The sequence below is a fragment of the Dermacentor albipictus genome, chromosome 1, assembly GCF_038994185.2.
Source record: "Dermacentor albipictus isolate Rhodes 1998 colony chromosome 1, USDA_Dalb.pri_finalv2, whole genome shotgun sequence".
Lineage (NCBI taxonomy): Eukaryota > Metazoa > Arthropoda > Arachnida > Ixodida > Ixodidae > Dermacentor > Dermacentor albipictus.
In genome coordinates, this window is record NC_091821.1 from 194,196,839 (window position 1) to 194,219,243 (window position 22,405).

At 43.5% G+C, this 22,405-nt stretch overlaps 1 protein-coding gene across 1 annotated transcript in view; it reads left to right on the top strand.

Annotated features, from left to right (window-relative positions):
• Dhx15 (DEAH-box helicase 15) overlaps nt 1-22,405 on the top strand; it is an 89,624-nt gene that overhangs the window by 42,764 nt on the left and 24,455 nt on the right. Inside the window, exons 5-8 of the mRNA XM_065426712.2 lie at nt 1,348-1,524; nt 1,956-2,210; nt 6,654-6,912; nt 11,360-11,551. Coding sequence (XP_065282784.1) covers nt 1,348-1,524; nt 1,956-2,210; nt 6,654-6,912; nt 11,360-11,551 — 883 coding nt within the window. The remainder of the gene's footprint in view (nt 1-1,347; nt 1,525-1,955; nt 2,211-6,653; nt 6,913-11,359; nt 11,552-22,405) is intronic.

Consider the following 22,405-nt stretch of genomic DNA (forward strand, 5'->3'; position numbering starts at 1 on the left):
AAAACAAACAATAGGAACTTACCTACTTTCACATTTGCAAAGCTGCTACTTTTCCACATAGCATGGGCCTTGCTATGGCTTGTATTGATGCCAACAAATCTTCATAATTTTTTTGCATGATCTGAGTTACAAAAGTTGGAAACTAGGAACTAGGTCACAATTTGTATATTTCACAATTTTTTTTACCGGTTATTTACTTTCAGTCATGTTCCTTGATGTGCTTCCTTGAAGTTTCACATAAGAATCTCAAAAACTGTCTGATTACTGCTTTACATCCATTCAAAACACCAGTAACTAGGCTATAATTTTAGGTATCGTGCTATGCATTGCATCTACTATGTCTTGAAATAAAACTAAAATAAATAAATAAAAATAATATATAAATAGTAAATAAATAAAATAAAAATAAAACAAAGCACCGAAAACGAGCACATTTCTAGCGGTAACGAAAGAGTTAAGAAAAAGGTTAGACATTGCCATTATTTTAATACCTATGTATTTTACACAATTCACAGTGACTTGTTTTTTGGCCCTTTTACGACATTGCATCTACCATTTGCAAGTCATTGTCCACTCAATAATACATTGAGAACCCATCACCATCTGTCATGGCGCTCTTTGGCCATATCTGGCCCTTGCTGCAATAAAAACCACATATTAAGAAAAAAAGAAAGCATTGCCTTATTAATGAGATAAGCCATAGCATAGTAATGCAACACAATTCTTATTGATACATACTTGCCGTGGTTGTTTAGCGGCTATAGTGTTGGGCTGCTAAGCACGAGGTCGTGGGGTTGAATCCTGGCCACGGTGGCTCATCTTAATGGGGGCGAAATGCGAAAACACCCGTGTACTTAGATTTAGCTGCATGTTAAAGAGCCCCTCGTGGACCAAATTATTCCGGAGTCCCCTCCCCCACTACGGCGTGCCCCATAATCAAATCATGGTTTTGGCACATACAACTGCATAATTTAATTCTTAGTTCTTATTGATATCTGAGGTGCATAACCACTTGATATCACCAATAAGCATTTTATTTTGAATAAACTTTCATTTAGAAATGTATGCAATATATGTATATATATTGTATATTGTATTGTATATATATTGTATATATATGTATATATATTGTATACAATAAGCTTTCATTTAGAGATGAATGCAGCTTACTGTATATGAGCTGGGAGTGCACTTGGCTATCATCTATGTAACTGATCGTGCAAAGTGCACATTTACTGCTTGAATCTTTACATTAATTGACTTGGAATTTTCTATTTGTAACATTATTTTCTCTAAATGTTAAATGACATTACTCATTGTTTGCTTCCTTCGCTGTCCTCTTTATAGAACTATTTTGACAATGCACCATTGATGAGTGTACCTGGTCGGACGCATCCTGTGGAGATATTCTACACACCGGAACCTGAACGAGACTACCTTGAAGCAGCCATTAGAACTGTCATTCAGATTCATATGTGTGAGGAAATTGAAGGTGACATTCTGCTATTTCTGACAGGCCAAGAGGTACATCACTTTTTTTCACCTTACTTGCATTATTTGTGATGTCAGAACTATGAAGGATCAAAAGAAATGAGATTGTTGTAGGATTTATGTGAAGATACTTTACTGATCACATGTAATGGTGACTACTGTAAGAAAGAGCGTTTTCTTGTGTTCTTGTGCTTATTTGGTATGAGTAGCTGGGTAACCGCAGCAACTTTCACGAAAACGTGCTCTTTCAGCACCTTATGGTGATGAAGCTACCTCTGACAGTAAGCTGTTGCTAACGCAGCAAACGCGGTTATGGTTTCGTATTCGGTTGTAATGCGCAGACAACATTCAAACCCAATTTCGCGTTACATTCGTGTACATATGGTATGTCAGAGCGATGATTTACAGCACTCAGTTTGGCTTGTTTTTGATCTGTTGCACATTTTTCCTCCTTGTTGTTTCAGGAAATTGAAGAGGCATGTAAACGACTGAAAAGGGAAATTGATAATTTAGGGCCGGATGTTGGAGAAATGAAGTGCATTCCTCTCTACTCATCATTGCCACCAAATCTGCAACAGCGTATCTTTGAGCCGCCACCACCTGCCAAGGCAAATGGGGCCATTGGCCGAAAAGTGGTTGTGTCAACAAATATTGCTGAAACATCCTTGACCATCGATGGTGTGGTCTTCGTGATTGACCCTGGTTTTGCCAAGCAAAAGGTACAGGACTTCTCTTTTAATGCTATCTTTCTGTGCAGCACCCTAGGCATTATCTGTGAAAAACCTATTGAGGCTGCAAAACTACAGACAAGAACCATTGATTACAAGGCTGTGTTTTCTTGTTGCAGTGGCCCCAAATTTAGCACAGGTGCAAATTGTGTGATTACACGATACACTTGATTTTTTCCAGCTAACAGTAGAACCCCTCTAATATGTTCTTCATGGGACTGTGAGAGAAAAAAAACAGTATACCGGAAAAACGTATTACGCGAACACTGTGCTAAAATTATGCGAACATGCTGTTACATAATAAAACACACTGTGCATGGTTTGCCTCCGAAGGATTTTTAGTTGCCGACCAAAATTTGTATTCGACCGGGACCGCCCAAATTCTGAAATATGGGATTGATAAAAAATGAGTGACTGATTGGACAAGTGGCCGAAAAAGGTTTTGTATTATCAGATGATCACTTTTGGGGCTAGATTCATGTTTGTGATGTGTGTCTAGTGACTAGAACATGCTGTCTTATCATAGTGCTAGGATAACTGTAGCCTGTCGACATGTCTGGTGCTACTAAACAAATTATCTTCGAAAGTGATCGTCCAAGAATACAGCCACAGTTTTTTAGCGCGTTGCTGCTCACATGCGCTCCTGCATATTCCGATCATTGTCAGGCTGTTGCTAGAGACATGAAAGTGCAGTCAGTGTGTGCACTGAATCGTCATCCCCCGCCAACATAACAGAAAACAACCGAGCTGCCGGAGCAGTATAATTGCGAGTTTCTTCACAGCAGTGATTGTCTTGCATTTCTCTTGCTTAATTGCCACCCTCGTTGGTACAAATATCGAGGGGTCAAGTTGGCACCACTTGAACCTGCTTGGAAGTGGCCCGGTACTGTCGCTATTTCACATGTAAATGAACAAACGCTGCATGCGTGGAACTCGCACAACAATAGAAAATGCAGCCCTTGCAACTTTTACCAGCTCAGTTTGGGCATCTGGTTTGGGCATGGTCACTGACTAGTGAATTGCCTAGGCTTCGCTGGTTTCGGTTTCAAAGAGGTGCTGGCAACATTCCTGATGGTGTTTAAAAAATACTTGTGCTATTTCTGCTTGATTCTGTGGCCAAGTTAACATGTGGTCGGGCAGGCGCAGTCCGAATAATGAACGGCACAGTGCATGGTGTCCGAAATTTTGTAAATTTCCGCCAAGATCATGGCACATCAAAAGAATGCATTGGTGGTGGTCGGAATTGCGCAGATAGGGGGTGTCTAGCATGGTTGCCATTTCTTTTTAAAGATTTTTTTATGGTATAGACAGTACACTTGATATTTTTCTTGTAATTATACACTACAGTATTTTGCAGTAAGGACAACGATGTCTACAAGCTTTTTGCTGGAGCCGGGTTTCAGCGATGTTCTACCTGAGAAAACTTACAAATAAGGAATGTATCAACGGGGTTCTACTTCACTACATTTTTTAAGATGGGAGTTTTCTACTGCAGTTAAAGCTCAATTCAGAGAAGTAATTTCTGCAAGAAATATTTTTAAATCAAAATATTCGTCACCCTGAGAGTTATTGCTATAGGCTCCCACATGTCCTTCATGTGGTGCAGTGCATTTGATATTCCACATTTCTTGAACTGCTCCTTTATCATCGAATGGGATGGGTGGCTCATGCCTGGACTTAACACTTAGCCAGTTCCTTCTGCGATACATGCAACACTCCAACATGCCAGAAACACATGAGGCAGCTCTGTTGTAGCTTAGTGCATAAAGTGCCATATTTATTCTAATATGAGGCGAAATTTTCTCCCCAGAATCCTTAGCCTCTCACTTTACATGTTGGGCTGATACATTCAGTTACTGTTTCAATATGGCGCTAGCAGCACTGAATTTCCAGCGAACCAGATTTTCTTTTCTTGGGCCCCCATCTGCACCCTCACCTTATCGTCTGACCACTTTATAATTAAATAAATACAGCAGGTTCTCTTGTTAACAAGCTGGGTCATAATCAAAGTGGCAGGTTATTGCCTATGCCTATACTTGAATTCGTAAAGGTAAGGCACAGACCACGACTCAAGAAGAACACAAACGACAGGATCGGTGCCGGTCCTGTCGTTTGTGTTCTTCTTCTTGAGTCATGGTCTTCTGCGCCTTACCTTTACTAATTCAAGCATGAACCAACTAGCCCAAGCAAGAGTTTTACCTATGCCTATACGAAAACTTCTGTCAACGTGTTGAGTTTGATGATGCCGACTCTGACAGTAGTAAGCTGTTGACCTCGCCACGAATTTGGTTTCAATTTTGTACCCAATTGTACGCACCGGCATTATTCGGACCTACATATTTGTTTTGGAGGAAAGCTGCCCATTAGGATTGGGTAAATACCATAAGTGTCTAATAGTTAGCTGTCGTTTTCACTTTTAGAATTTTGCCACTGAGGGTAGGCTGAAAGTATGTTTTCAATGTTGTCACTGTCCAGTAGCAACACCAAAACAACATCATTGAGTTGCACATATGCTGACCAGCCAAGTTAAGATTACCATTACCATGTATACAATTACCATTACCATGTATACAATTACCATGTATACTCGTGTAATGGCTGCACCCAGGTAAAATCTGCGCCCAAAACTTTGTAAGAAGAGTCCCCCCAAGAATATATTTAAAAATTACACATGTATAAGCTGCACCATTGACTTTTGAGCATGTTGGCAGTGTTATCTGTTGTATGGTGCAAGAATTGTTAAGCTTCCTTTTTATATATATATACATATATATATATATATATATATATATATATATATATATATATATATATATATATATATATATATATATAAGCTGCACCATTGACTTCTAAGCATGTTGGCAGTGTTATCTGTTGTATGGTGCAAGAATTCTTAAGCTTCCTTTATATATATATATATATATATATATATATATATATATATATATATATATATATATATACAACAGGCTTTCGGATATAACGGGCCATATTTCAACCTTAGTTTGGTCTGCTTATTTGATTAATGCAACGAAGTTCGTTTTTAACTGACTGCGCTACAACGGACTATCGGCTACAGCGGATAACATTAGCGGCAATTTTTGTCAAAATAAGGTGTATAAAACAGACTTTTGGCGTGTCGACATGGACTGGCAGCTGACTTGTGAGGGTCAGCCGACGATCGCGGCTCAATATCTTGCAAGGGAGGGAGGAAAGTGAGGCAGGAGCGCGCTGTCTTTCGTGCGCGAGGCACGGGGAGAGGTGAAGGAAAAATTGGGCTCCACTCCAGTGGCTGCTGTTAATAGCGCGGCCACGCGGGCGCCATATCTTGAAAGCGAACTGCGGTGTGAAAAAGTCTGCCCCCACGCAAGCCTCATGTTCAAAGTGATCAGTGATGTGGACAAAGTGCACCCAGTGCCGGTAGCTTCGTATGTGCTGTGCTTTCACGATGTTTAGTTTTCATTGAAGCGAGAGACAGCACGAAGGTCGATTTGCTCGCTGCTGCTGCCGCGCTTATCTTGCTTAATTTGCTATCACAATCGATGCTTCGCTTTTCGGGTGAAACTTCAATGTGCTTGTTTGTTTTTTTACCGTGGATATTCGTCACTCGCTCTTTGCAATAAAGTTGTTATACATTGTGACAAAAGTTTCGGAAGTGAGCCGTTTCGGATAATACGGACTTCAGATAAAACAGGCGTTTTTTGTCGGATTATCAGGGTCAGTGTAACGAGAGTCGACTGTATATATATATAATTGATGTCAAAACGAGGCAGCTGTGCCGAGTTTTTGGCGCCTCTAGTTAGCAAAAGCAGTGCCTCCAAGATTTAGCAGCTGCCTCCAAGACGCTGCCATCGCTGTTCTGTGAGGCATCACCATTTATTCCAGCTGGCAGGTGACGCGCTACGAAAATAGCCATAAATAGCCAGAGTCAGTAGAAGTGAGTACTCTAGTTCAATAAAGGCAAGTACCACCAAAAATGTTTAAAAAAGAAACGTCTTTTTCTTCGTGTAATGACCGCACCCCCAATCTTCGCCCCAAATCTCGAAGAAAAAAAAAAAACTGTGGCCATTACCAAGTATATACGGTATACAGCCAAGTATGTACGGTATCTTCCAACAGCCAATTTAATGATTGAAATACTGAGTCTTGGCCACTAGTAAAAGAGATGCCGGCTGAGACTTGGTTGGCATAGGAATATTGAAAAAGTATATTTATATAGAGTAGAAATAATGGAAGTTTGTATATTGCTGCTATGAATTTTACAATTGTGCTCAATAAAGACAACTTAGGACTTCAATTGTCTGCTAGAAATATTAACATTTTTGCTGGCAGTGTTGAGTTATGCAATCTTGTGGCTGTGCTAATTAGGGAAAAAGGTTAACTGACCTGTCTGAAGAATGCATTATAGTGAACTTGCCCACTGTTGCGCAGGTGTACAATCCTCGCATCCGGGTTGAGTCTCTACTAGTGTCACCCATAAGCAAGGCGAGCTCACAGCAGCGAGCAGGTCGTGCTGGCCGCACAAGGCCAGGCAAATGCTTTAGACTGTATACAGAAAAAGCATACAAGACGGAGATGCAGGACCAGACATATCCTGAGATTCTTCGGTCAAACCTTGGCTCAGTTGTTCTCCAGTTAAAGAAGTTGGGCATTGATGACTTGGTGCACTTCGATTTCATGGATCCTCCAGGTAACGTATGTTTGTTTCTTGCCAAGTACGTCTGTTTTGATGTGATTGCTGCACTGATTGCACCAAACCGGGAAATGCAGCTAAACCTGCTATTTCATGCAATATTTAGGCAGAATTTGAGTATTTTGTGCTCAGCCTTTTGTGCACAATCATAAAAGCATATTCACACTATGCCAACAAAATGTCAATAGCATTTATTGTCCGATTCATCAGTAGGCACTGTTACTGAAGGGCCAGTTTGTCATACTAGGCTGATGCAGCCAACAACAGCGAGTCACTGGCCTTTATGGTGGTGATGCCAACAAAGCCAATCTGCCGGCTGTAGTTTAACGTGTGCAATTGATTTCTGACTGCCTAAGTACTGTAATGCTTGAAAACATATTCGTTTAAGTAGTAAACACACATTCTAAAGTCAAAATGCATGAATAGAGCACTGCGCAGTCCGAATTGTTTTGGTATGGGTTTGCATGACCCAGCCCGTGCTCGTGACTTTGGTCGAACCCGTTTATAACGATGCTGGTTCTAACAATATATTGGATATAACAATGAAAAGCTACTGCACCGTCAATTTTTGTATGTTTTCTATGGGGAAATAACCCACTTTCTACAATAACCCCATGCTGTATTATTGGTTATAACGATGAAGTGTGGCTGCTGGGTGTCTGTGCCGTAAGGTAATGGAATGCGAAATCCTTGAAAAGAAAAAAAGTGCGAGCCGCTGCAGGATTGCCCGCCACCCCAACTGCCGCCGCACGCTTCTCTCCATGAGAGATGCACGCCAGCCTTGTGCGCACCTCTCCTAACGCCCTTCCACCCCTCTGAACACGAATGGGCTGTGCCCATAGCTCTGCGCCGCGCCACCCTCTGAAAAACAAATAGACTGTGCCAACTTCACTGACAACGCTGCCGGCACTGCTACCAGATTGCTAGCTCGGCCCTCACAGTTGGGCCTTTATTCTCTGGCCCTCAATCTGCACAATTCTGCTAATGGATGAAGTCGCTTGTGCTTGTCTTTGTCCTTAGATAATTCAGTCCCTCATGGGTTTGTTTTCGTGAGGGACCTTCCACTTCGCCATGTGGAGCACCTGGATGCGTTAGTGAAGGACGTCGGCAATCTTCGCATAAAGCAAGGAAGGTAGACAGACATGCAGTTTTCTTGTGCAAGCCAGTGGGAAGTATGTGGCGAGATGCTTGTGGCGATCTGACTCGAGCGTTTCTTCTGGAGTTCTCAAGCTGAGATCCTGCTGCGGCAAGTGATGCCTCGGCGGAGCTCGTGTCACTTGCTGCCCGTAACCCTTCTTTGCAGTTGTTATATCAGTGCCGTTCTTGAACGCCGACAGCAGCAGCTTGTTAACAACACGCAATTGGAGTGCACAGGAAGCAGAGTTAAACAGTTGAATAAGTCAACAATGGAGGAAAGTGGTGGGGAGAACCGACCTCTCCACAGTTATGGTTTTCTCAGAAAAGCTCGTGGTACTTTCGTGCGTTTTGTGGCACTTGCTCGTGCATTTTCGTGACACTTGAATATTGTTATTAGTGGGTTCGACTGTATATGAACAGGCCTGCCGGAGGAACTTTAAGGCTTTAGTAAGACTGTCATTGCCTCATTGGTGTCTTCTAAGACGTTGCAATACAACTTAAACACAGTGGCAGTGAAACATTGCCAGCTTGTCCCTACAAAGCACGTGCACAGCTAACCTGAAAAGGCCGACAAGCAAAACCCGAGTGAAAAATTTCTGGAAGGCCAGTGTCTGCACCATGGTGTGGTAAGCACACAACGTTAATGGGAGCTGTAGAAGCTAGAATGCTGCCCTGGCTACAGCTGAACCGATTAAGCTAAATGAGAGGGTGGTTCGTTTTGTTGCACAGCATGGAACACGATCCAGCACTAACTAGCCCGGTCCTATACCCTGCATGTCTGACATTGCTTTATCTGGACTACCATACTTTTAAGTAAGCTTTAATTAGTGCAGGGTATGCTGCATTCATTAACGAAATTTTATCATCCTGTGTCTGGCACAGCATGGCCTTAGTCGTTTTTGCACCATTAAACCCCGTTTAACTAATAAAAGACTACCGAACATACTTTTGTAGCTCTGAAACCAAATTTGCCACTTGCGCTAATAATAGACGTAGAAGTAGGCAGTAAAAATTAAATGTTTAATTGTACCTCTAAACAGCGTGTCAAGTGTTAGGTGCACTGAAATAGTCAGAAATGTGCACTTGCTGTCGGAGGAATTTCAGGTTCACTACCGCAGTGTGCATCGCGCCCAGCTGTTGCGCAAAAACTGGTGGAAATAATTTAGCTTGCATACTCATTAAAGCAGTAAAACACAATGCTGAGGCGTTGTGCGTGGGCTGAGAGTATGTCAGGACTGTTGAGGTTTACTTATCAACTGTTGAGAGAGCATCTCACTTGTGACAAAGTTCAGGCCTCATACCAGTTATCTTACTATCAGTTGACAGAAATTGCTCATATTCGAAAATTTTGCTTCTGTATGCATCTCCTATTTTTTGTATTTGAGAATGCACGACTCGATTTGCAATGGCTTTTACCATTTAAAAAAAATATTTTATTCACTGTGTGTTTTAGTAAACCTGCCCTTCTGTTTTCTTTTTGAATAAAATAAGCACTAGTCCTTACTATTCAAACTGTGTCAAGTTTTTATTTTTTAACATGCTTACTAGAGAGTGGTAGCATCGGGCAACATGGTGTCAACCTGTCTTGACATGAAACGAAGTTTTGTGTCACTCAGGGAATTTGGAAATGCCAACTTGGTAGATACCAGCAGTCATAGAGGCGTTACATAATCAAGGAGCAAAGGACGCTTGCGTAAATATCTTTGAAAGTATCTACAGAGATTCCACAGCTACCTTAACCCTTGGAGGGTCAATTTTTTTCGCCATGTGCGACAACCCAGGGTTCATTTTTTTTTTATTGCAGATTCCAATTCTTCTGAGAGACCTACTTCAAAAAAAAAATTTACCGTAGTTTTTCTGGGGTGACTGTAAAGTGATAAATAAATACTTTGTGTTGGTATGTATGTGCGCTTTATTCATGAATAAAAAAAATTAAAAAAAAGAAATAAACTGATAAGAATTCAAAATTTGATGCATCGTTTATAGTTCAAGGCTTAGAATATGCACACACGAGAATATTTCGCAAGTCTCAAATGTTCCTGCTCTCACACTAATTATTTACCTCCATAGCGTTATCGACCTGTGTAGGTGACTGCACACGAAAACTGTGTGGTTGTGAGCCCGGCAGAAAAACGAGACATGCGACAAACTTCCGCTAATCTTCATCTTATCGCCAACCAGAGGCAATTGGAAATCGAGTCTTCACCCCCCCCCCCCCCAAAGGAAATCGAGTCTTCACCCCCCCCCCCCCCCCCCCCAAAAAAAAAGGAAACGCAAGTATAGTGGCATCCTTCCTATGTTCACCGCTCTGAGCACTAAACGAGCGAGAAACAGGCGGCCGCCCTTTGAGCAATTAACGAGATAGACATCAGTTTTGCGAGTGCAAGAAGCCAAAACTGCCCGCGTAACAAAACCCAAACCGCCACCCGCCTGCGCATGTGCCAATGCGCGAGCAATAGTATATAGACACGCCGGAGCTAACTAGCTATAAAACGAACCATGTAACGAAAACCGAGAGAGATAGGTGTGAGAAAAAAAATTCCCTGCATTCCCACATAGTGGCAGTACATGCCAAGAAAGAAAAAATGAGGAAATTGGCGCACTTTTTAAACGTACAGGCGGCGCTGTAAATATATGGCATCGACCATTTTGGACTTGTTCGTGGCGCTGTATATTTACGTCACTGACCCTGAAAGGGTTAATTCTCCACACAAGAAAAAAGTAGGAACATACCTATAAAGAAAGAGGTCAGACAAGGAGACACAATCTCTCCAATGTTATTGACTGTGTGCTTGGAAGTATTCAAGCTTTTAATCTAATCTGACATCAAGGGGTTAACAGATTAGCATTTTCTTTCATATTGTTGCAGTGCATACATATTGCTTAGCTACAAATAAAGGAAAAGCAAGATGAGATTTCTATGCAGTGTTTACAGATTGAAGTAGCCAGGGTAGCAAAAGAGTAATCATGCACATTGTCCCACCGATCGACGTCGTTCACATCAGGGACGTGGCATCAAGGCCAGTGGGAATGGGTTCTATAGTAGCTATGTCAGCACAGTAAAGGGCAGAATGAAGGAAATACTGGGAAGCGTTTTAGATCAGTGCAAGGGTTGAGTCATTGTTTCATTGCAGTGCGACTGGGTGTCTCCCAATAACTCCACTTCAACAAATGGCGCACTATCCACAGTCTGCCAGAATTCTTCGCGCAATGAGTGCCCTTGTTGTTAAGACTGCCTGTAAAATGTATCAAAGACAACATAGATGGCATTTCCTTGAGGTGGTTTGATATTGTTTTCATTTTCTAGCTCCAGAAACATTGATGCGTGCACTTGAGCTCCTGAACTACCTACAGTCCCTGGATGACAATGGTGAACTGACCGAATTGGGATCCATAATGGCCGAGTTCCCCCTGGACCCTCAACTTGCCAAGATGCTGATCACATCGTGTGAATACAATTGTTCCAATGAAGCCCTCTCCATCACAGCCATGTTATCAGGTACTGAATTCTGAGGAGCTTTTGCAATGTTGAGAATGTGTGAAAAAATGTTTATGAGGGCAGAATGCCATGACATCAGATGTATTATTCTAGAAATGCTAGTGTGAGTGTAGCATTCGAGGAGATCGCAAGGGCATGTGGTGCATGAAAACGTGCTTAGATGTGACACACTAGTCAGCACCCACAACCATGTTTTCTCGAATCTAGGCTGGCCCCGATTCTAAGCCGACTCCGGAATGTCCGGGAAGGTGACTTACCTCGAATGTAGGCCGAACAGAAAAAGTTAAGGACAGCGTTGACAAAATTAAAATGCCATTTATTCAATCTGAACATGCCGAGCTCACTCTATGTCGTCATCGCTGCTAGCCTTGTTGCTATCTTCTTTAGTGCTGTCATCTCGTTGCAGCACACGTAAAAAGTGTCTCCTGTTGCCCTCCAACAACAGACATTTTTCTCATCGATGCTAAAGTCTCTCCTGTCTTGAATGTTTGACAATGCCTCTGCGGCGAGCACAACTTTTCGTTTGAAAGCGGCACTGTAGTGGCATTGCCTGTTTAGTGCCATTATAATAAGGCAACGCTGCACGTCGATATGACAAACGTCAAAATAGTGATGTCGCTCGTTTACTTCAGTTGGCTACTGGCATGGCTAGCGGCGGCTGCGGTACTGACTTTTCTAGGTGACACTAGCTGTGCACCATATTTATCACTTTCCATTACTAACTGGCGTATTTTTTAAAACGCTTGAAATCTAAGCTGACCCTAGAGTTTGGTTTATGATTATTTGGGGAAAAAAAACTTGTTGGCCTAGATTCAAATAAATACGGTATTTCTTATTCCTTTCTCTACAACTGGTCCATCCATTTGGCAGGATTGTGCTTGCAGATGATGTTGCATGTGCGTTGAACCTCTACAGTGCTTTTATTGCATTTTTCACTGCTAATTATTGTACCCTGAATGGCAACTCTGGTGATTTTTACTATGTCAGAGTAATGGCAATTTTATGTTCCCATGACCCTCCAGCCACATGTGGGATAGTAGAAAACCTCTGGGAAATCAAAAGTAATTTTATTGGGGTTGGATAACCGATTTGCTCGGTACCCGCATTTTGGTCCAACAGAAAGCATACTGGTCACAATGTCCATTCCTGCAGTGGTAACCTGCGGTGGAAATGTGGAGGGTGCCATGGAACATTTTTATTAGAATTATTCTATCTACAGTCATGATCGGGACCATGAAGTTTGTGGGGTCTCACATGTGCTCTTGGGGCAAAAAAAGCGACAACACAGTAGCACAAACAATCTAAAGGGACATGTATTGCACCTTTAATACACTAATCCCTGCTAGCCAAATTTCTACCCATAGAATATGCCGATGGATGCGCAACAAATCGAGGAAGTGCTTACCACAACTGGATAGCGAGCGAATATGTTTACTCCCATACTGGACAATGTACAGCCACGCGAACAGTGGCGCATTCCAATGATTCTGTACGTTCATTCAGGGGACATGCTCCTCGAAACTTCATCTTTATTACTTGTACTAGAGGTTTCAAAATTCAACCAGTTAGTTTTCTGTGCAGATTTTAAATATGTGATTGCTTTTTGTGTAGCTGTTATAGGTTTTGAGTTTTGTGATGCACAATGGCAAAATATAGTAATCTTTGTGGGCACTTTTTTTTATGAACTAAATTTTCACAAAAAGCATTGTGCTGTAGCATGTTTAGCTCTTTGTAAATCACAAAGTGCCGATATCTAACCAAACAACATGTAAAATTACTGAAACTATGCAAAAAGATTAGAGTATTTCAACCAATTCTTTTTCTCTGTTCCCTGAAATATAACCTTGTACCTTTGCAACTACTGCTTGGAGATATTGCAATTTCAAGTACCGTACTTACACGATTGTAAGTTGACCCCCCCCCCCCCCCATATCGCGTGACAGGAAAAGGGGGGGGGGGAAGAGCGTACCCGAGGGGGGCGCATTCGATAACGAAAATTTATTAGTAGCTGACATAGTCACTGGACTACTCATCTCACTAGTGCTTCCATCGTCATCGTTACTACGGTCCCACAGCGCGTCGCCGTCCCGCGAAATTTCACATTTGGCAAATGACTGCACCACGACATCTTGTAGAACAGCAGCCCATGCCGAATGCACCCAACCACACGCAGCCGTCGGGAGGCTCTTTTGACAGGTCCGGTTGGCGTAATTTCACAGTCTTCTGCCGCCAGCCACTCTTACTCACGGCGGAGCAGGTCCTTAAAAGGCGAAGATCCGGGCTTGTTTCATGGCCATGTTGCACTTCACTGGCAGGGACTGATCGCGCATTTCAGCGACATACGGGGCAAGCTTAGCCTACAGCTTCGGAAAGCATCCAGACTTCGGCACGTAGGAAATTCCTCACTTGCCGTCACAGGTGAAAATTTCGCTTCGCTGCAGTTGCCACTCTCGCACCACTCATTCAGAAACATCGAACTTGCTGCCCACTGCGCAGTGATTTGTTTTTTCGGCATTAAGGATGGCAGTCCTCTTAAACGCTGCTGTGAACGAGTACCGAATGATTAGTGGGCCTGGAGCACTCATGACGACTGAGGAAGCATAGAAGTAGCACGTAGCCGGCAGTCAAGTGGAGCGCGTCAAACCAATGCCTTTCGTCAAACTGTAGAGTAAGCTAAGCGCAACAGGCAAAGAGAAACCCGCGAGCGGTGTCTGCTCTTCCACGAACTACCAATGCTCCCGACAAGCGCCGCCGTTCTGAGGGTGCCGCCGCGAGTGGAACAGCGGCGCTTCCATCAACTATCGACACCCTCTCATGAGTGTTGTGTGCACTGTAAAACTCTTAAAAATGTTGAAAAACCCTTCCGAAAAGCGAACAAACACGCGGGATAGCGAAAAGCTCCGGGTAGGGCCATAGAGAAAACATAAAATTGTAACTATGTTGTAGCTCCCTCTGGTCTTGCTTTTTTGGCGGTGCCATGTTTTGGTTTCAATAGTGAGTCGTCCCCCCACTTCAGATCTTCAAATTTAAATAAAGTGGTCGACTTACAATAGTGTAAATACGGTAGGCATCAGCACTGTACATATATTCAAGAGTATGTATGCCAAATTTTGTTACTATAAGACAATTATAAACCTACAAGGTCATTTTTATGTGACTAGAAAAAATTAGAAGTGTTTTTTTTTTTTTTTGCTGTTTGATGCTGTTTGAATAGATATCGATGCTATCGATAGATAGATGCTGTTTGAATAGATATCGGCACTTAGCGGTCTACAAAGAGCTAAATAAGCTACAGCGCAAAGCTTTTTACGAAAATTTATTACACAATAAAGTGCCCACAAAATTGCACTATTTTGCCATTGTGTAGGACATACCTCAAGAACTATAGTGGCTACACAGAAACTAAAGACATATTTGAAATCTGCTTGTAATGCTCTGTAAGTGGGTAGATTTTCTCTAGCACAAATACTTAAAAAATGTTTTTTAGAGGAGCGTCTCCCCTTGAGGTGTCCTGCTCATTAAGCCTTTCGCAGGACGGTCTCTCGAAATGTGTCTGTGCATGCGTGTTATATCCGCACCGCTCGCCAACCCCGAGCCTACTCCCTTTTGCGCCCCAGTAACCCCTTTGTTAGGTAGCATTAGCATCGCAACACTCGCACATTCTCTCGTAATATTCTGGAACCACACCGACTGCCGGCGGTGCAAAGCCACACGGCGAAGCTGGAACAGGAGACGAGAGGCATGTGGGGAAAATGTCAGGGAACACATGAAAGTCGAGCATCCCCACAAGTATGCTGAAAGCAGTGATAGGCGAGTACGATATCGATTATATGCACATTGGTGGGAACTGGTAGGATATGCCAGTAGTGCTATTCATATAGTGCTATTCATGTAGCGCCATTCATATAGTGCTGGCACCCATTTATGGCACAATTGGTCGATGGCATTTTGTATCTGACAGGGAAACCACAAAACTCGGGGTACTAAGTATGGTGCGCTTCATGACAGTCAACTTATGTACTGTAATCTGATTCATCCATCTCTAGTAGCAAGGTTTTGCTACCAGTATGCACTACATACCGTTCTTATCGACTCTCTGTGCCAATCTAAAATCACAATTTCTAATTAAGTCATGAACAGAGTCATCGATTCGATCACTATAAATCCTGTCCTTTTCATTTGCGCCTTCTCGTGACACATTCTGGGAAGTTGTCGGTCCCTTTAACTCTTTTCCTACCTTGCCCATTGGCCAGCTTTTAACCCACTAACAATGGTTTTGAGAGCTGTTTTTGGACGTTCTGTGGGCATACTGCTCCCTATCACTTATAGTAGTGGAACAGCTGTGCCAATTGCGTCAAATTGAGGCTAGAGCAGTCCTCTGTGCCATCCTGCTCCAAAATGGCATTTTAGTGAAAAATAGCACTAAACCTGTTCCAAAGAAGTACAAGTGCTGCCGTGCTAGTAAAAATGAAACCAAGACCTAAACTGCACTGTCATCATCATTACCATAGACGAACTGAGCAGCCATAGCCATGGATATAGCTGACGCCATCGGTCGTCCATTTTATGTTTTCACTCTTGATGTATTTCTCTCTGGTACAAGCATTCTGCCTTTGTACGGCCTTGTTGCCTGTGCCGTTTGTGGGGCAGTTTCATATTACCTTGCACTACTGTGGCGTGGAGCTCGCTTAAGGAGGCTGTTGGATTAGAAAGCAGCTTTGGATAATGTTGAGTTCACATTGTTTAGAATAGTTGACATTGCCAATTTAGAGACACCATGTAATATGGATACTTCACTACTGGCTAGGAGGAGGTGCAGAAAAAAAGAAAGGGAAAGACGAGGAGGTTAGCAAGCATTGGCTAATAATTTGCTACAGTTGAACCTCAATGTATTGAACACAGATATATCAAATTATTGCTCATAACAAACTCTTCCCATACATACCACATCGAAAATCACATACATCTTTCACTTTATTTTTAATCAAATGGTGTCAGATGTAAAATGGATAAATCGAACTCCGCCGCCCCAGACCGCATTCGATGTTGTGACAGGAGGTAGGTGTTTCCGACTGCTGCACGCACGTATCGATCGCACTGGAAGCACCATTTAACCGCATGTGCTCACTGGTATCTATACTTCGGTTGTCTACCAAGTTGACATTTCCAGATTCCCTGAGTGACACAAAACTTCATTTTATGTCAAGACGAGTTGACACCCTGTCGCCTGACGCTACCACTCTCTAGTAAGAATGTTAAAAAAAACAAAAAACAAAAACTTAATGCAGTTTGAATAGTAAGGATTAGTTTTTAGTTTATCCAAGAAGAAAACAGAAGGGCAGGGTTAGTAAGATGGTGGTGATGCGCTGAGCGTTTTCAACTGCTGTGCTAAGCTACACGTTTGCACTGATCGTGCCTGAACTGCGATTTGAACATAGTAGCACACACAGGTGGCGGCCACGCTTGTTTGACAGGGCAGCAAATTTGATACACTGACTCCTCCTTGGTGCTGCAGCTAGGCCAGTCGTGGTTATCGTGGTGTGGTCTGTGCTGTGTGTGGTGTTGTGATGGCGGTAAAAGTGAACAAGTGAATGTCGCTGACATTTGCTGCAAAACTTCGAGGTTGTCCGACACGTCGAGAATGCAGGGAAGTTGATTGTCGCCAGAGCTGTCAGCATACTGCAGGCAGCATGTGTAGTGACAACTTCATTAGTGGTGATGACACCACTGGAACCACAGCCGAGCTGATGGATGCGGAGATCGCCCTAGAGGTTAGTGCCGAGCAGCATAATGAAGAGGCTGCCATACACGATCCCACAAGCACTGATGTTACCCTGCTCCTGACTTTTGAGTGAGGCTGGATTATGTAGAGGATTATGAGTGAGTTTGGATTCTGTAGAGGAGGCCTTGATTAGGCACACTGTCACTAATAAGAAGCAAGCTACCATACTTACTCAAAGGTTGGCCAAACAAAAAAGCGAGGATAGCCTTCACCAAATGAAAACTGCATTTACAGTCGCCGGCCGTTTATGCGGACCTCACAGGGACTGCGGAAATGTCCGCATAAACAGGTGTCCGAAAAAGCAGATTAAGAAAAAAAAATGAAATCCTTTATTTCCACGCACTTATTCGGGCTCGGCAGTAGGCTTAAAGAAATCGTGAATGCGCCATTGCTCGCTGTTCCGTTTGCGCGATCAGATAAGCCTGAATCTCGGAGAGGGTCGTACGGTCACTATAGGCGGCTGAAAGCACAGTCACTGCTTGTACACGATCCGCATGCGACGGCGGTGCAGCAGAAACCTGACGAATGATCTCGCCGTCGTCGAGTTCTGCGCATGTCAGTACAGCAGTGTCACCACCTGTGAAACTGTCAATGAGACGGTGTCCGGAATCGCAATGCAACCGCTGCGCAAGTCTCGGCAGAACATTTTCCGCGTCGGTAGGGAGCACATCGGAAGGCGACAAATTTTAGGCCTCCCGGCACCTGCTTGCCAGCATTCCGCAGCGCAGTCTGCACGGGCACTGTCGGCGCCATTAGAGACTTGACACGATGTTTCCGTATGCCGCGTTGGATCGCCGAAACCTCGCCACAGCACACAAAGCAAACACCGCCGTGCCGACACCAGTACACAAATGAAAAAACGCGGCCTGCTCGCAGCGTCGTGCGCGAAGAAACAAATCAGCTGCTGGATTGTCTTGACATGGCTTACTAAGCTCAAACCGGAACTGCTGCATAGCCACTCTATCGGACCACGCAGAAACGATGATGATGAGCGGGGATTTCTAGTAGCGCCACTTCGTGGGGCAGCAAGGAAGCTCCGTTCAAAACAAAAATGGCGTTCAGCAAGTCGAACCGTGCACCGGTCAGAGTCGGTGCACGGTGCTCTCGACCGAGTTGGCTCAAGGAGAGTCCGAAAAATCAGACGAGAGGTTGCAAGGTGTCCGAACTTTCGGCAGTTGTTATACATTATGGTCTATGGGGAGAATGGCGGTGCCGCAAAGGTGACCGAATAATCGGGCATGTCCGAATTTTTGGAGTCCGGAAAATCGGTCGGCTACTGTATTGAATATGAACATGTCGAGCCCATTCTATATTGCTATCTTCCTTATCGCTGTCATTTCCTTGTTGCGGCACACATGAAAAGCGTCTCCTGTTGCCTCCTCAAACAACGGACATTTTTTCTTATCGATGCTGAAGTCTTGCCTGGCTTAAACGTTTGAAAGTGGCAGCATAGTGGCATCGCCTGTTTGGTGCCATTACGATAACGCCACCCTGTACACCGATACAACACAGGTCAAAATGGCGACGTCACTCGTGTGCTTCAGTTGGCTACTGGCGCAGCTAGTAGCGGCTGTGATTCAGTCGTTTCTAGATGACACTAGCTATGCACCATATTTATCAGTTTAAATTAAAAACTGGCATGTTTTTTAGCATGTAACCCGACCCTAGAGATTGCTATATGATTACGTGAAAAAAATTACCGGCCTCCCTCCTGATATAACGAACTTGCTAAAGATTTTTGCATGGGATGGAGAGGATATCCTCCGCCACATATGAAACTAGGCAAACCACAGGCTTAACACCCAGGCTACTCCAGGTCAGGGCATACCGCAGAATCTTTCAGAGATACAGTCGTCCAATATTTGCAAGCTATGCTCAGGCATAGCTAACTTTGAACACGTGCTCTGGCGGTGCCCTGCGTTACGTGACGGCGTTCGATATGCCGAGGTTGGACTGTATTAGTATGCACCTTCCTTATAACCCTGCGCAATCGGAAGAGCAGACCCTATGGTTTTAATTTAAGCAGTTCTTACACAAGCCATCACACAGTTATGCAGGAGAGTCTGTGCATTAAAAGTAGAGACCTTTAGAAGTCTTAGTCATGTACATTCTATAGTACACGTTCTTGTTCTGCTGTCCCCCCCCCCCCCCCCATTCTCACTTTTTCCTTGCTTGAAGCGCCATGAATGTGTAAACGCCTGTTGCAAGTTAAATGTTAGAATTGGATTTATACCCTGAAATGTGCACAGGGAAAGGCATTGTATTAAAAGCTATTAATACAGTCGACTCTCGTTACAACAGATCCCGATAATGACAAAAACGTCAGTGTTATCCAAAGTTCGTGATATCCGAACGCCTCACTTTCGAACCTTTCATCGCAACGTCTAACAACTTTATTGCAAAGAGTGAGTGTTGGCCTTCCAAAGTAAAGAACAAACAAAAAGTCGCAGTTTCTCCCAAAAGGCGAAGCATTGATTGCAATAAGCAATCAAAGCAAGATAAGTACAGCAGCAGCACCGAGCGAATTGCCCTTGGTGCTCTCTCTTGCTTCAGTGTGAACTAAACGTAGAAAGCGCAGCACATACAAAGCTACCGGCACTTGGCGCACTTTGTCCATGTCGCAGATTGCTTTCAAGATACAGTGCCCGCGCGGCCGCGCCGTTAACAACCGCCACCTCCCTCCCGTGCCTCGTGCGCAAAAGATGACACGCTTCCACGCCCCGCTTTTGTCCCTCCCATGTGCACAAGAAATTGAGCCGTGATCATTGACTGACCCTCGCAAATCAGTTGCCAGCCCGCGTCGACACGGCGAACGTCCGTTTTATATGCCCGATTTTGACTAAAATTGCCGCTAATTTTATCCACTTTAATCAATAGTCCATTGTGGTGTGGTTTGTTAAAAGCGAACTTCGTTGCATTAATAAAATAGGTAGAACAAACTAAAGCTGAAATATAGTCGCTATATCTGAAAGGGCTGTACACGGGTCCATCGTAACGAGCGTAGACTGTATTTATGCAGAATGCTGTGTTAGCATAAAACCAATTCTGCTACATTTCTTAAATATTTTGATTGTAATAGGGACCATGTGGTGTATAGATATACACTCAATATCAGCTTTCTGCCTGTGCCAAGCTCTGTGCCAAATGATCAAAGCGGGTTCCACCACCAAACTTGTAGTTCAAAACTATAGTTTCATTTTCTATACAGTTAGCTATTTTTGATGTAGCAATTATTGAATGGACTTGGACTTGGACTGGAAATAACTCGTTAAGTAATTAATAGTGTGCATGTTATAAAACATTGTGTAAAATAGCAAATCGCTGGGGTGATTTTGACACACAATCGCAGCCCCCGCTGCAACGATCTCTGCGAAGCAGCTCACTTGGCTAAGGTGTTTTCTCATCACTACCAATGGCGTCGGGATAACTAGTTGTATTGCTACATATGAGCGATACAAATGTACAGACATTCATTGTGTTGACGAATATAGGCGCTTTATTACGAGCTGTGGACGGATTGCAAGGGCCATCACCCCGTATCAGACTGCCATTGAGCTAGGCCTATACTGTTTCTCAGTGATCACCAGCTCACCTGGCTTGCTCGTTCGCTACTGTCGGCATTGATAAGTGGCAAAAGTGGACCGAGTTCGTGCACACCACTGGACGCTTAGAATGGACCCCGTAATGAGCAGCCAGGATTGCTTGCTTTATTTCGTGCGTGCCTGATATAAACGAAGCCCGCTGAGCTTAGCACAGTCTGATGTTGTTCTACCGAGACTATGTACCCTTAAGCCTGGTGCTGTGCTGACTGTTTACCCCACCTTGTGTCCTGCTCCAGAATATGCTTCATTCCCAAAGTGTCCTCGACATATGGTTCCTACTACTTGCAGTGTTGCGTACGCATATTGATAGCTGTAGCTGGTCGCGCATTCCAAGTCGCCGCTTTGTAGCGGATTGAATCGAAAGTAGTCAGTCATGTCTAATACAGCGGCGCCTCCCACCTGCAGGAAATCGTCGGTGCTGGACGACCAAACCAACGACTACTTCTCTAGTGAGGACAGCAAAGCACGTGCATACGTAACAGACAAACTAGCAACACTAAGCTCATGCGTGCGCTGGTGTGCGCACAGTTCTGTGCGATCATGTGTCCAGCGGTGTTTACAAACCTCCTGTCCTCTTGTTGCTCTTTGAAACTGAAACTTGGACTGGTCGCTGCGAGCAGGACTCCAAATAATTGGCTGTCATACTCTAAAGCAGATAGGGTTTTGTGCAGTGATTACTGGGTCATTAGCTACTTATTGCATAAAAAAAAAAACAAGATAGAAAATATTTTATCATCATCATCATAAGCCCATTTTATGTCCACTGCAGGACGAAGGCCTCTCCCTGTGATCTCCAATTACCGCTGTCCTGCGCCAACCGATTCCAACTAGCGCCCGCCAATTTGCTAATTTCATCGCCCCACCTAGTCTTCTGCCGTCCTCAACTGCGCTTTCCTACTCTTGGCACCAATTCTGTAATCCTAATGAACCACCGGTTATCTAACCTCCGCATTACATGACCTGCCCAGCTCCATTTTTTTTTCTCTTAATGTCAATTAGAATATTGCCTATACCCGTTTGCTCGCTGATCCAAACCGCTCTCTGTTTCTTAACTTTATGCCTAGCATTCTTTGTTGGGTTGAAGCGCATATGGCAGACATTGTCAGCTCCTGACTGAAGCTTACCATTATCATTGAAAAGGAAGGTGTACAATTAGTGCATTTTACTTGTGCTGCGTATGGGGCAGAAACTTGGAGACTGACAAAGAAGCTGGAGAACAAGTTAAGGACCGCGCAAAGAGCAATAGAATGAAGAAACTTGTTTGTGTCAGTACTCTAACAAATTTTGTTCAGTTTTATGGTAAAATATCGTTTTTTGTCAAATAAAATTTTGTTTTACCACATACAACTTCTATGCCTGTAAGGCACATTTATTCTCTTTTTATGCTAAAGCAATTATACGAACACTCCAGACCCATTTCTGCCATCGCTATTGCCGTGAGGTTCTGTATAGAGTCCACGGGCGATAAAA